General features: G+C 34.1%; 1 protein-coding gene across 5 annotated transcripts in view; it reads right to left on the minus strand.

The window, feature by feature from the left end:
- The window catches only part of AFG2A (AFG2 AAA ATPase homolog A), a 331,896-nt gene that overhangs the window by 95,347 nt on the left and 221,315 nt on the right, over positions 1-15,234 (minus strand). Inside the window, exon 15 of one of the 5 annotated variants that reach the window (XM_082728230.1) lies at positions 9,433-9,506. The exons of the other annotated variants lie outside the window; for them this stretch is intronic. Within the exon in view, the coding sequence (XP_082584356.1) occupies positions 9,498-9,506 (9 nt within the window). The 3' untranslated portion in view covers positions 9,433-9,497. Of the gene's footprint in view, positions 1-9,432; positions 9,507-15,234 lie in introns of those variants that run through there. 5 annotated transcript variants of the gene reach the window in all.

The raw sequence follows: 15,234 nt of genomic DNA on the forward strand, positions 1-15,234 counted from the left end.
TACTCCTAAAATAACATGATTATTTCTAAAAATAGTCAGGGAAAGGCACTCATGTCTCAAGGTAAATGTTCTGGTGTGGGTGGGAGGGGTATGACATATTGTCACTCTCCATGTCCTCCACACATAAGCTTAATGCACCATTTACTTCAGCTAGCTGTCTAAAGTTTCTTCTCTCGAAAAATTATTTTCTTCTTTTTTCAAAAAATTATTTTCTAACCAAGGAAATTTCTCCTCTATATATAGCTAAAAATAAAACTAGAGTCCAAATGAATGGAAAGAGATGGTGTCCCTTTCCTGAAATTCACAAAGAGAATGTTTAAAACGTGATCGAGTTCTAAACAATGAGTAAAACTAAAGACAGTTTTAAAATTGCCACATAATTCTGGACTTGCCAGTACAGCCCTGGATCACCTTGCTGACTTCTCCCCTGGGCTCTGTCAATATCTCGGTTTCCCTCTACCCCCTTCCACTTCTCTGGCAGCGTTACTTTTGCTAAGGAAGTTGTCGATGAGAAATATGACCCCGCACGCCTTGGGAAGGAATTCACTTCAGCTACTATGGAGCCAAGAAAGGCTTGGGACTCTGAAATGGGGGGGAGGATGGGAAGGGAATTAGAACTGACATTTACACTTAAAGTTTATTTTTACTCTCCTTTTACACACAAGGAAATTTAAAACAAATTAAAAGTCACACTGTTAATAAATAGCAAGGTTTTGTACAGTTTATTTTTAAAATAAAAATAACTTCACTACTTTCCCTGAATATAAAAATGATTCATATTATTGTAAACAATTTTGACACAATACTGATTAGAAAGTAAAAAAATCACCAAAATGATGGCTTTAGTAATATTTTGGGGAACAATATCCAGACCACTGTAATGTACATTGTTTTACATAAAAGTTACATTTATTACTGTTTTATAACCTACTTTTATTTCTCAGGAAATATAATGCATGAACTTTAAAAAATATTAATGTGTTTATATCGTCATTTTAATAGTTACTTATTATTTATGTTATGTATATATAGTACATATGTAGTATTTAGTTCTCAAAGCAACTCTCAAAGATAAGTAGTACCATTAGTCCTATTTTACAGAGTCAATCCTGTAACAAATCCTGCAGTGAACATTTTAACTAAAATCTTGTATTATATCCCAGAATAAATTCCTATAAGTATGATTAATAGAACAAAAGGGAGTAACTTAAAGTTTTTTGTTATTTATTAATTATGTTCCAGAAAGGTTATACTAATTTATGGCTTATAATTACTTTTATCTATATATATTTTAATAAATGTAATTTGGTGGTCTGATATTGAAAAAAATGTGAAATGACTTCTAGAAGTATCCAAGAAAAATCTGCCATAGGTCATATCTCATGATTATGCTGTATATATTCTTTTGCTATCCTGGAGCATAAAATTCAAGGTCCTAAATGTCAGTAATACACTTTTTACCACTTAAAATGATCTCTACATATGTTTAAAAAAAAAAAAAAAAAGCCTTCCCCTTTATACTTGCCCTTACTAGGAGATCATATAATAAAAACAAAAGGAAACTACTAAGTTGTTAAGAGACTCAGTGCAGTTCAGGAGTGAACTAAAGAACAAGAGAAAATTAGAAGTGAAACTGGAACTGGGACAGATTCACAGAACAGAAGAGCTTCCACATGAGTGACCCACTGGCCCCCAAAGAGCTCCTCTGACATTAGAAGGTTCATTTCATCTTGTTACACTTTTGAACAGACTACTTAGAGATTCATTAAGGCAATAAACTTCCCTGGAGATAGAGAGAGAATGGAGATGACTTTTGTAGGTGTTAAGGAAGGGTAGGAAAACCAGTTTAAGTTACCTGGAATGTGAACGAAGCACTTTGGGAAGAGCAAACAGTAGGAAGTTGAAAGTGGGAAGCACTGTAATGTAGTATGGAAAACAGAGGCTTTAGAAATAGTCTGGGTAATCATTTTGCAATATATACAAATATTGAATTGTTATGCTGTAAACCTGAAGCTAATATGTCAATTATATTTCAATTAAAAAAAGAAAGACTTAGAAGTATAATTATACTTGATTAAAACTGCCAATCAATTGGTAAGATTATTTTCTTCTTCTTTCATATTCTTAAGTTTCCTCATCTGTAAAACACTTATCATCATAAAAACCCTCTAATAAAGTTGTTTTAAGAATTAAAAAAAAAAAAAAAAGGAACTAGATAGACTAGAGTTCACACACATCTGTTCTCCTCCTCTTTGTGTGACCTTGGTGAAGCTATTCAGTACTGGAGTTTTAGATTCCTCATTAAGGAGAGGGATTGGACCCCTGTATCTAGCATCTTCGTTAGCTCACACATTCTGATCAGATTTTATTCTACAAATAAAGTCTATAAATCATTAAAACACAATTTGTCAAATAATTTCTAACATTTAAAAAATAAAAATATTGATCCATATTACCTACAGCATTACAATTAGCATTAGAAGATAATTTTAGGGCCTGATTAAAACATAAAAATGTTCCATAGAAAAGTGGGCATATCTTACTTGTCAGCTTTGTCTTAACTGGTTCATCTTGAGACTGGGTTTAATGTGTGAAACTGTTACATATATATTCAATATGGAAGATAAACGGAAAGAATGAGCATTATTTTTCAATTTTAATTTATTATCAATTAAAATAAAACATAGTGGTTGACCTATATTTCTGTATCTACATAATATTAAGATTTAAAAACTATCTAAAAGTAGTTATCATCCAGCCAAAACAGTATCAGTGAGACTAATATTTAATGCCATATTTCTAAAAAGTCTCTCTTGTATTATAATTATGAAACCTGATATAGTGTGTTGCTTACCAAATATTCCATTAATGGCAAAGTATTTGAGGACATTGAAATAAGTATGTGGGGGCACCTGGGTGGCTCAGTGGGTTAAAGCCTCTGCCTTCAGCTCACGTCATGATCCCAGGGTCCTGGGATCGAGTCCCGCACCAGGCTCTCTGCTCAGCAGGGAGCCTGCTTCCTCCTCTCTCTCTTTGCCTGCCTCTCTGCCCACTTGTAATCTCTGTCTGTCAAATAAAATGAGTAAAATCTTAAAAAAAAAAAAAAAAAACAAAGAAAGAAAATAAGTGTTACTTACGTCCCATGCTTTTCCTCAACTGCTTAATCTATTTTAAATCCCAGTGACCTTTGTTGATATTAATAATAAATACATCTGACAGTTGAAGCTACTAATCTAGCATCAAAATACCTAAAGGTACTTGCCTATATATATGTAACCTGAGATAGGACAATTAAGTAAAAGCAAATCCAGTGGTGTTAGAAATAATTTCACTATTTAAAGGACTTATTACATAAGAGCTAAATTATACTAATTATTAAATAATATAAAAACTAAATTGATACAAAAAAATTCTACAAAGCTTCTGTAAATATTTGCTTAAATGACTGGTGTACACGTTTACTCTTCCACGCTAAATCAGACTAAACTGAGTTAAATGGGACATGGAGGAATTTCTGTTTGCTGGTAAGGTTATTTTTAAGAGAATGAGATAGGCTTATTTTAGTTTAATATCTATTAGGTAGGATGTACATGTGCAAAAATAATCTATATGTAAAAACTGCAGTGGTGTTATATGGACTTGCTGGCTAGGAAGCTTCATTTCCCACCTAGAACGCTGGTTGACAATAGTTCCCTACTGGCATCAGTGAAATGCTTTAGAGAGTAGTGAGCCTCAACAACAGAACAAAAGCGTTCAGGACAGAGAGACAACCCTCACCACTCCCCGTCAAGTAACTCCAGCCACAGCAGCCTCCTGATCAGTATCAGCTCTTAGAATCAGACCACTAACTGTTCTTCCCATTATTTGTCATTCCCACAAAGTCTTACAATTCCTATATTCAGTATTCACTGACTCCACCAATGGCTTATTTTTAGTAGTAGCTAATTGTATCCACCTGAACTCAGCATGACTTGTGCTTTGCTCAAAAGTGCAATGAATAATAGTTTTTTTGGAGTACCCTCTTTTTCCTAAGTTAAAAATACATTTGTAGATTTGGGACTAAACATCTGCTTTTAATCACATGGAGTCTAAATTTAAAGAAGATTTTTTTTTTTTTTTTTTCTGTTAGGGCACAACAAAGGTATGCTTAGATATATTTGCATAAGCACATGTGAATGAAATTCACGAAAAGGAAAATGAAATTCAGAAAAGATTGTATTCGGAAAAGATTTTATCCTCTGTAGGGTATGTGCCCATTATGTGTTGTTAGCTCAGAGCTTAGCTTTATCTTGCATGCAAGGGTCAACTTGCATATAAGAAATGGTACCGAAACTTCAAACATTGGAAACATGTTTGATAAATACCACTATCATGATATTTAGTTTAAGAAAAAAAAAATCTACTAATTTTGTAGGTGTATGAAGTGAAAAGACAGATACTGGTGATACAGCTTCAAATGCTGAAACGGAGTAAAACCTTTTTTTACTTGGGGGGGTAAAATTTCTTGCCTTTTCTTTTTCTAATTTTAATATTATGCTGTTAATAGCTAAACAGTCACTGGGCTAAGTATTTTATACGTATTTTTAATTTAGTCATCTGCCAAGCAGTGGCATTTTAAAAATGCTGATTTTTTTTTTAACATGATAAAATTAAAGCTAAGTTAAGTCATCTGAGGTCAGAGACTGAAAAGTGGAGTCAGATGCAGAGGCTAAGCTCAAACCATGGTGTATTTCCCTGCAAATTACTCTCCAGGTGAAAGCTGCCACTCTGGTACTGTGGATCTCTGAAACCATACATATCTATATATACTTTCCTTTTCAGTTTGAGGCTCAGACTATCTGGGGCTTTGAATCCTTATTGAAGGACTTAGAGCTACACTATAAAATAGCAACAATTTCCAATTTTATAGAAGGCTGAAAGCCAACATTTTCTAGTGATGATAAACTCCTTTCAGTGTAATTTTTATACGTTCTTAAGGTATTTATGTTGCCCACTGTTATCTTTTGAGGGTACCTAGAAACAAAGTTATTTGTAGACAATACATTCTCAAAGGCATAGAACAAAACTAATGGAATAACTGGAACAGTTAAGATAATAAAGAGATGGGTTATGTACGTGTGGGAGTAGTGAATAAAGAGAAGGTTTTATGTATGATCTGAGGATGGGGGTTGCAGGCAGGTGTTAAGAAATAAACTGAAAGGCTGTTAATCAGAATGGGAGAAAAGAAAAAAATTCGGGTAGTCCCTATAGGCTGTTAAAAATAAGTAACTGAAGGGGTATCTGGGTGGCTCATTTGGTTAAGTGTCTGACTCTTGATTTCAGCTCAGCTCTTGATCTCACCATCCTGTGAGTGAGCCTTCACATTGGGCTCTGCGCTCAGCAGGCAGCCTGCTTGCGATTTTTCTCTCCTTCCCCCTCAGCCCCTCCCCACCTTGCGTGTGTGTGTGAGTGTGCTTGCATCTATGTGTGCTCGCATCTATGCGGGCTCTCGCGAATAAATAAATATATCTAAAAAAAAAAAATGTAACTGGAGAATACCGCTCCAGTAGGGGAAGTGAGGAAACCAGTAAACCAAGGACGAGACAAGAATAGTCAATAGAGCAAAAAAGGAGGCTTTCCTGTCCTCATATGTTTGTGTTACTTTATTCAGTAATGTAAGCTCATTGTAAAAGAATAACAGAACAGACTGTATAGAAATGTGCAGCGTGAAAAGCAAAAATCCTGTTTCCTCTTCCAATCCACTCATTTCCTTTCATAGAAACCATTTTCTTCTAGACGTTTTCTATTCTTAGATAGATCTATATAAGCTGCCCATTAAAACAAACAAAACCCGGCAAAATGAGATTATACTTTCTTGCTTGTTTTTAATCTGTTGGTCATCAATCTTTGCCCAGCGTCTTAAAGGACCGTGTCACAATCTGACAACCTTAGGTTTACTCTACTGAGCCCAGAGAGCAGAAGGGTGCAGTGCTTTCAATGATATAAAGTAACAAGATTTTCAAGATTAATCTTCATTCTATTACTCATTGAGTCTTAGAATCAAATGAGTCTTAGTAAAATAAAATTATTATGTGACTAAGAATTTCTCAGCATTTACTCTAAATTATAAATGGTATAACAGTGAAAAAAATACACCACTATTATTGGCTCTTAACTATAGCAAATCTGTATATAAAATGGTGTCTAAAATGAAGATACTAGAATAGGTATTTAAGATATAAAATTTTATGTCTTTAAATTTTTATGTTAATTTTAAAAAATATATTATATAATGTACTTGTATAATTGTAAATAAATAAACAAATATGCATCTATTGGTAGTTCACACTATAATTTTCTCATAGATACATGCAATAAAAAAGTTTAGAGGCCACTGCTCTGAAGTATTATTAACATATCTTTATTAAACAGTGAAAATCAAAATGCAATATGGCATTTCTATAGAATGTCATCTCCAAGATATTTTTAGTATTAAGCAATAACAGCAAGTATACTAGAAACATTTTAAAAATGCTAAGTAGCAGTGGAATGAAGCACCACCAGCTCTAGCAATTAGTAGTTTATATTGCTTCTTCCTAGAAAAAGCAATCCTAATATACTCTTCAATTAGCTGTAAAAAGCCTTTTTCATCTAATTTATGTATGTTACTATTATCAGCAACACTTTGTATACTCTTACTCTTTTTTAGATAATTTGTGACTTAGAATTAACATTAGCAATAGTTTTGGAGGCTACAAGAACACATGAAAATTAAACTGAAACACCCAATTTTTGCTCAGTAAGGTATGTTTGCTCTACAACACATACTTGAAGAGCACTGGAAATTACTGCTAAAGATTAGCAAAGGCAGTCTTCATTTATTTGCAGACCATTTTGTTCTCAACCAGTCTCTTTATTCAACTAATGATTAATGTTTTTAATGCCTTTCTGAAAAAAGGCAATTTATGGTTTTGGAGTAGAACCTGGAAAATGCAGACTGTTGTTAGGTACTAGCTAATCAAAGAGTTAAGCCCTAAAGACTCGTATCTCTCTGTTAGTTCTTGAGATACTGTTTAACAGAGTAAGTTTAGAATTATTCATGGAAATTTGTTAAAACTTAGGTGAACTTACAGCAAGTGATTAACTGGCTTATAAAATACTGAAGACATTGGAAGTCACTTTCTCAGATACAAGGACGTATACAGCAATTCGGTCTTTCCTGTTTTGGTGAGGAAAATAGACAAGGAAGGATTAAATTTCAAGTACACTCTTCATTGTTTTGTTCTTTAGTTCATTGGATTAAGTTAACTCATTGTTCTTTTATTGTGAATTCCTAAAAAGCATCCTCTTAGAATACCTGACTCTCTAAACTGCTTTTTAGGATTTTACTTTGAAGGTGGAGCCTTCACTACCAAAAATATGATTCAAAATCATGGAATGAAGACACTCGTGTGAGGACATTAGATTTTTATTATTATACTGAGACTCAAAGCCCCTGATTTATTTGCTTTTTGAAAGTAACTGACACCTTGTCACAGTTGCCTTGCCTTGGAGAGTTTGTTAAAAAGTTGTCCAAGTACCAGACAGTGCAAGAGCAGGCTCTAAACTGCCGACATGCAACGTGCTTGGACAAGCACTTTCTTGTTACAATGAAGTAACAGGCTTACTTTTTTGGTGCAACCAAACTCAAACAATGAGAGGAGCCACTCCAAACCATAAGCCATGACAAACTGAGGGCCAAGCTTATGGTATACACTTAGCATTCCCAACTGGGCACCATGGGCAAACCCAAGTTTTCTCTTCAAAGAAATGTCTCTTCAAAGAAATGCTTCAGCTCTTCAGTGTGTGGTCAGTATGCACTGGTGCCAAGCACAGATGGCTGTTCTGAACACAACAGAAAATAAGTGTCACTCCTCCCACGATACTGAGGAGCATACGAAATGCTTATGACAGAAGATAAATTAACCCACATAATGTGGACTTTCCTCTTGGAACAGAGAAATCTGTGCTAGTGTTTTATTTATTCATTTTCTTCAGGGTTGGTGTGTACTAAAGTCCTGTGAAGTCACATTCATCTCTGCAATAATCAAAACATGTAAACTACTATATATCACTTACTTCACAATTTGAAAGAGAAAAGTTAAGGTCTTGCTCCACATATCAATAAAGAGAGAAGTAGCAAGGTAGATATGTAAGGACACGGAATTAACAAAAGTGTTCTGTGGTATGCAAAGGAATCTAAAAGATATTTTTCACTCCTTTAGAATAATGTTAAATGTATATGTTAAAATACCTTTGAAAAGGTCCAGAAGAAAGCCAAAGTGTGGTTTAGACAAATATTCCACATAAAATATGAGCTAAATGGAGGTAAAATATTTGCACATACTTTGCCATAAGGATTAATAGGTCAATACATGGCTTTGGGTTTATAGGAAAGACAACAGATAAAACATAAAAAATCTGGGCATAGCATTAAAAAAATTCTATAATTTATTATATCTAGTGCTTATAATATGGCAGCATTTATCTCAAATTAAAATTTTAATGTGGAAAAATTAATGAGGCATCATCTATTTAGAGCTATACAGTCTCTTTACATTACCAGTATAATTCCTTTCATAATTTCAAAATAAGGATGTTATCCATAATTCCGAAGATCACTCAGTGTCTGTGGGTCATCTAAATTCTCTAAGTTCAGTCTGTATAAAAGTCTTTTTGTATAATTATTAATATTTACATTATTTTATATTTAGTCTGGAAGGATCAGGATTTGTATTTGTTCTATATGCCTAACCAGGCTCTCTTGATGTACCTATCATCTATGAACTGATGATATGTCTATAACCCACAGAGGTCAAGGAGTAGCCCTGATCTATCAGAGAAGGAGCATGCCCTGCTCCAGAGAGGTTAAGCATGAACTCTGACCACTGAGGCTTAGATTTACAGCCCTAGACCATTAAAGCCTTCATAAATGGGTTCAAGAGGGAGCCACAAAATCATGACCTCCCTTCTTCCCACCACTCACACAGTCACCAATACTATCTGCTTCTAATACTAGTAGATGGTAACAAACTAAGAGTATCAGAAGTATGCTTCTGTAATTTTCACTTTATTCTCTTCATTCTCCTATCTGGTTATAATTGAAAAACAAAGAACAAATAAACCAAGATCCTATTGAGCATGCACCCTATGAAATTCTCTAAAGTTTAGAAGTAATGGTCTAATGTGGGGAAAAAAATTATACGCTTTTTCTTTTCATGTGAAATGCTCAGGAAACCTAAGTTAAGTCACTTAGTATTTAAAGAATCCAATCTTCTTACATGTGAAAGAGGTATTCTGCATTTTAAGTAAACAAACCTTCTGTTGGTGGTAGGGGTGAGGGCGGGTTTCAGGGAGTGGGAGCCAGGGAGATAAATTACCAGCATTTCCAGGTTGGGAAGGAGTATTGGTTTCTTTTCAGGTCAGACTGGTTGTCGCCACCAATACTGACAGGAAGAGTCACTGGACTGATGCTCTGCCTATGATGACTGAGGGACACGAAGACAGCAGAACAAGAGGGAAATCACATCTGTAATACCTGGTAGATCATCACCAAAAGAAACCTGTTACCTGGGCTTTGTTTTGTTTTTCTTTTCTTGGAGGATTAAGATTCTTAATGCAGTATGTCGTTAAACTTGAATTTTATATCAGTTTTATAATCAAGATTTTAAAATCATAAGTGTATGCTACACATATATAAACTTATAATCCCTTTCTCTATGTGCATATTTTCATCATTCATTTACTATTGAGATTCTTCCACTGAACTACTTCTATGCAAAAGTATTACCTGTTAATTGAATCTGATACTTCTCAGTATAAGTTTTAAACAAGGTATTTTGATTTTAGAAAAAAACAAAATTTGAATATCATAGACTGACCTCATGTTGCTTTATATTTGTGATACATTTTGGTACATATCTTATCCATTAGCTTTAACATGATTTGGACTGAATTCTCAGGAGAGCAAGTAAATGTGAGAAAAGGGAATGTCTTGGATCAATTCTTCTCTACATAAAACAAATTGGTTTGATACATTTTTTACTTGATTAACTGGCATGATGTCTTAGTGATGAGAGAAGTATGTAAAATATTCATGCTTTTGTTTTACTTTGTCAACTGCTTTGCTTAACTGCCTGAGTCACCATATGGTGTCTGTTATTAAGCTACTATTAGTTTAATATCTAGGAAGGGAATTAAAAATTCATTGAGTGATTGAATGAAAGGATGATGAAGATTTATAGTTACTTGACTTGTCTTTGCCTTATTTTCCCTATTTACTGTTTAGGAATAATAATATTATGGGGGTATCCTAAAAGAAAATTGGAAAATAGATGGTAATTAAATAAGGTGTATTATTCTAATTATAAGAGATCATTATTTTCATTACTACTTCTACTTCTGTTAATCAGTACCAGTCTTGCCCAAGAGCCGAGGAACAAGTTATTTTTGTCATCACCATAAAACTAGCAAATCTCTGGGAAGGGTATGTGCTTTGGTGAGTGCTATGAAGTGTGTAAACCTGGTGATTCACAGACCTGTACCCCTGGGGATAAAAATATATGTTTATAAAAAATAAAAAATTTTTTAAAAAACTAGCAAATCTCATGGTTAAGGTAATACACTGATCATCAAATTTAAATAGGCATTAAAAATTTTAAACATTATTTAAAAATCCAAATAAATGAACTTGTTAATCAAAATGCAACTGAAATATTATTTCCTCTATATCTTTTTGAATTTTTGAAACCCCTTAGATTTTATATAACTCCCTGAGACAAATTTGCTTTTGCTATAAATATATTTTTTAAGTGGCTCAGTCTTAATCCAGTATCAAGCACCCTTCAAAAAGCTACTACTGTAGGGTGCCTGGGTGGCTCAGTTGGTTAAGTGATTGCCTTTGGCTTGGGTCGTGATCCCAGGGTCCTGGGATGGAGCCCTGCATCAGGCTCCCTGCTCACTGGGGAGCCTGCTTCTCCCTTTCCCTCTGCTGCTCTGCCTGCTTGTGCTTTCTCACTCTCTGTCAAATAAATAAATAAAATTTTTTTAAAAGTTCAGAAAGTTCATAGTTTCTCTGTTGAGGATGTGCATAAATTCCTAAAAAAGAAAAAAAAAGCTACTATAAAAAGTAAAAAGAAATCCTAAGGTTTCAGTGAGTTTTTATCTAGCTCTTACATCAAACATGCTTTTTCTCCACTAATGCTACTTTTTCTTATGGCAGGAAAGCAGATGATTCCCTTTGGCATTCTCATGCCCTTTAAATCCCCAAAGCCACCGAAGAACAAATAATGAATTGTACAAATTCTTTAAAACTTCCAAGAATCATTTATAAAATATGCTAAAACATAAAGCAGCCTGTGAGTTACGTATTAACATAAAAACCGTACAACTCTGTAAGTTACCTTATAAAAAGACTTCTGATGATTAGTTTATCCAAGACTACAGTTCATATATAATAAGACATTTTATATGGTCATTTCAAATTGTTCCTTAATAGAGCCTTGTGATTCAATGAAGTATAGAGATTTAATTACTTTCTCACTCTAGGAAACAGTAGAGAGTAATCTGACAGGTTGACAGAAGAATACTTGCCCTATTACACTATACCTTTCCATTCAATACTCAGGGGACATTAGTTCTGATGCCATTAAGTCTCTTTTTCCCCCTTTATATGTTAAAGCCCTCTTGGCTTAAAATGTTAAGTTTGTGTGTGGTCTGTTTTCAGGAATGATTCAGATGGGCTATATAAGGTTATTTTTTCTTATTTGTGTAAGTGATGACATTTCTATATTTCTCAATTTTGAGGCATATTTTAAAGATGTCAACTCTGGTTTAAGTCTTGTGAAAGTACAAGTCTGTATTTCGTGTACTTTTTCACATTTTGATTAAGAGACAAAGGTACACTGCATACTGGATATTAAGACCAATCTTCCTTGCTATTACTCTGACCTAGTAAACCTCTCTAGTAATCGTACACCAGAGAACAGCTTTGTTATAGATTTCAGTCTTATTAAATGCTTTAAACTGTGAAATCATTTATTCATTGGCCATTGAATGATTATGCTTTTCTCTTATCTATGATATACAGTACTTCAAAGTAAAGCCTGTTATTATTATAGCATTCAGCAACTTAAAGTTTATTAGCAATAATCAGTAATAACAGTTATCTTCAGTCATACTCTGCATATTGTATTGTAGGCCAGCAAAACATTTGAATAAAAGTATAAAAATATTGTAACATTAGGGAGTGTTTGAAAAACAAACTTTAAGAACAGTGTTTTCACTTTCCTTCACGCTTTCTGAATGCACTGAAGTCTGGAGTATTTATTTTAATGTCAGTAGTACTGCATTAATGTCACTAAGGATGTTAACATGCACTTGCATTAACAATAGCCTTATTGAAATCAGTATCAGGCAGTTTAGCTTTTAATGCTGCAAGCTGGATTGTCCTCACTGTGTTAATCTGCAAAGTTTATAATTCTCATCACAAAATCATGTTTCAGCAAAGTTTTACTAGAAGCTTCAGGTTTCCAAGACCACTTGTATTACTGTGATCATCAGAAGAATTAAAGTTGTTCAACAGTTGAGCAAGCAAAACATGTAAAAAGAAATGAACAACGTTCTTTTTCAGATAAAACCAAGACTTATTTATTCACAAGTACCTCAGAAATATTAAGCAGATATTCTAATTTATGTTTATGCTTAAAGTTAATGCTGGATTGGTATACTTTTTAATGAACCAATTTGTTTACTTGACAAACAGGCCTAATTAAAGGTAGGATAAAAAAGTAGATTTGGATTTAGAAAGAAAAACATATTGACTTAAAAATAAAATATTTAATTCAAATAGAGTTAGCTCCAGATTAAGGGTAAAAGAATCAAACTTTTACACAAATGAACAATATTTTAGTTAAGGAATAAATGTGAGCCTGAATGCTGGGTAGCTTGCATTTCTGAAAAATGGAGAATCTGGGTAATTTAAACCCTCCGGCTCACTCAGAATAACTAGAAAAACTGGAGGAAAAACATTTAATTGAAGGAATCAGAAAACTAACAAGTAATAATGGGAGAAGGAGGACTACAGGGTTGCGTCCTGTATTTAGGGCAGCTTTTCACCTGGGAGCAGCTCTAATTCATAGAAGAAGCTAATGGAAGATGAGAAGCTAGCTGCCTTTTCAACACACTTGAAAAGGGTCTAGGAGGAGAGAAACTGCAATTCAAGCCTACTATGAAAAGGGTCCTGGTAAAGATACTAGGAGAGAGCAAAAGATGCCTTAGTAAAGTGATGGAGATGTTCTGTATCAATACTGTTCCAACAGAAAGGTCATTAACCACAAGGGACTGTGGGACTTGAAATAAGGCTAGTGTGAGACTGAAAAACTGAAGTTTAAATTTCCTTCAATTTTCTTTTAAATTTAAAGAGCTCTATGTGGCTAGGAGCCTCTGATTAGACAATGCAAGTCTGTATGAGGAGATGCATGAGTATTTATTGCAGCACTGAATATATCAAAACTCCAGAATGATTAAAGATCTATATATAAAGGCAATTTTAAAGCATTTAGTAAGTACAATTTTGGGTGTGCAGAAGGATTTCTTTAAGACATAAAGAACACAAAAAGGAAAAGGCTGATAAATCTGACTGCACAAAAGTGCAAAATTCCCCTACAATTAAGACTACATAAAATATAAACAAAGCGTAAAGCTCAGTAATATAACGGGGAGAGGATATCTGAGTCATATATAACTGACAAAGGATTAGTAATCAGAATATATGAAGACCCACAAAGTAATAGAAAAAAGACAATTACAGAAAACAAAAAAGAAGGCACTGATCCTATTAAAGTTTTGGGAGGGAGTGCATGCTACAATATAATCCTATCTTCTCTATGGATCCAAACATAGCAGGGGTTTGATGGGGGGTAGGGAGAAATGGAGAGAAGGAGAAAAATATGAGAGGATGAGAGAACACAGAGGAGAAAGAAATACAGAGATCAACTTAACAAAACAGGTATTTTCTTACTGGAGAATAGCTAATGTGTATAGTCACATGGGCTTCTTAACATTTCACCTCTGAATTAGATGCTTTTGCCTATTCAGCCTTTGTGAGCTCTTCCTCAGGGGCAAAACTTTCTCTATAAACTAACAGTAAGGAAGAGTAGGCATCATAGAACTTCTCTGACTCCTGGCAGTTCCAAAAAGAAAATTCCTTCTCATAGAATTGAGCTAACATTATGAAGTTGATAATACTTGACCAAAATATCTAAAGACAGGGTTTATATTTCTTCTGTGGTAATATCACTTGTATGAGTCAAATAGTAATTTCACTTTTAAAATGACTAAATGAATACAAACAACAATGTCTCTTTCTTTACTTTTCTGATTATTTTGCTAAACAGCTTATAACTAATACATAACTACCACAACTTAGAAGTCTGTGGAAAGTGCTTCCTGATAGCATGAGGAGGGCATTTATTAGAATAATATGTAGAAAGTAACATATCTGCAAATATTGTATGGAAACAGTTTTTTAATTCTCTGTACTCTTTCACACAATTTTCAGGTACCAAAGAGATGGAACCACTTTGCAGCAGGGTTAAGGGATGAATCCCATAAGCATAGATTCTGATGAAATCTGAGGCAGTATTCTGGCTTATGAACATTCTTCACAATATCCACACAACCAAAGAGTGATTTTGTAACAAATATGAACAACAAAATACCCCCAGTATCACTAGACAGTATAGAAGTCATGATTCTATCTGATAAACTTACCCAGAGTAGCACCTGACTTCCTTCAGGCGTCATCAATTCTTCTTTTATTCCCGTGAATACTGGTATTATTAACACCAACCACTAATCTACGAGAGGAAGTCTTTTCATTGGAGGAGGAGGAGGAAGAAAAGATAGAGGTACCCTTCAGACCCTTTCTCATTCTGCTGGCTCTATGAAACATACACAGGAAAGATGGAAATCTAACTAGAAAAGTGATACTTCAAAGTCCTCTATTCATCTCTGTGAAATCTGGCCATGACCATGAAATCAGATGAGGTTAGATACACTGCTTTATTTTTTGCCTTGATCGTTAATGCTGAGATGGAAAACTGATGAAACAAAACGTGACACATATTTTTCCGGAATTAATTCAGATGCTGGTATGATGCCAAAAGTGCTATTACTGAAGCAGAGATTTACCCACTACTTCAACTACTGGTGCAC

The sequence above is a fragment of the Mustela nivalis genome (genome assembly GCF_964662115.1).
Source record: "Mustela nivalis genome assembly, chromosome: 4".
NCBI classification, from domain to species: Eukaryota; Metazoa; Chordata; class Mammalia; order Carnivora; family Mustelidae; genus Mustela; species Mustela nivalis.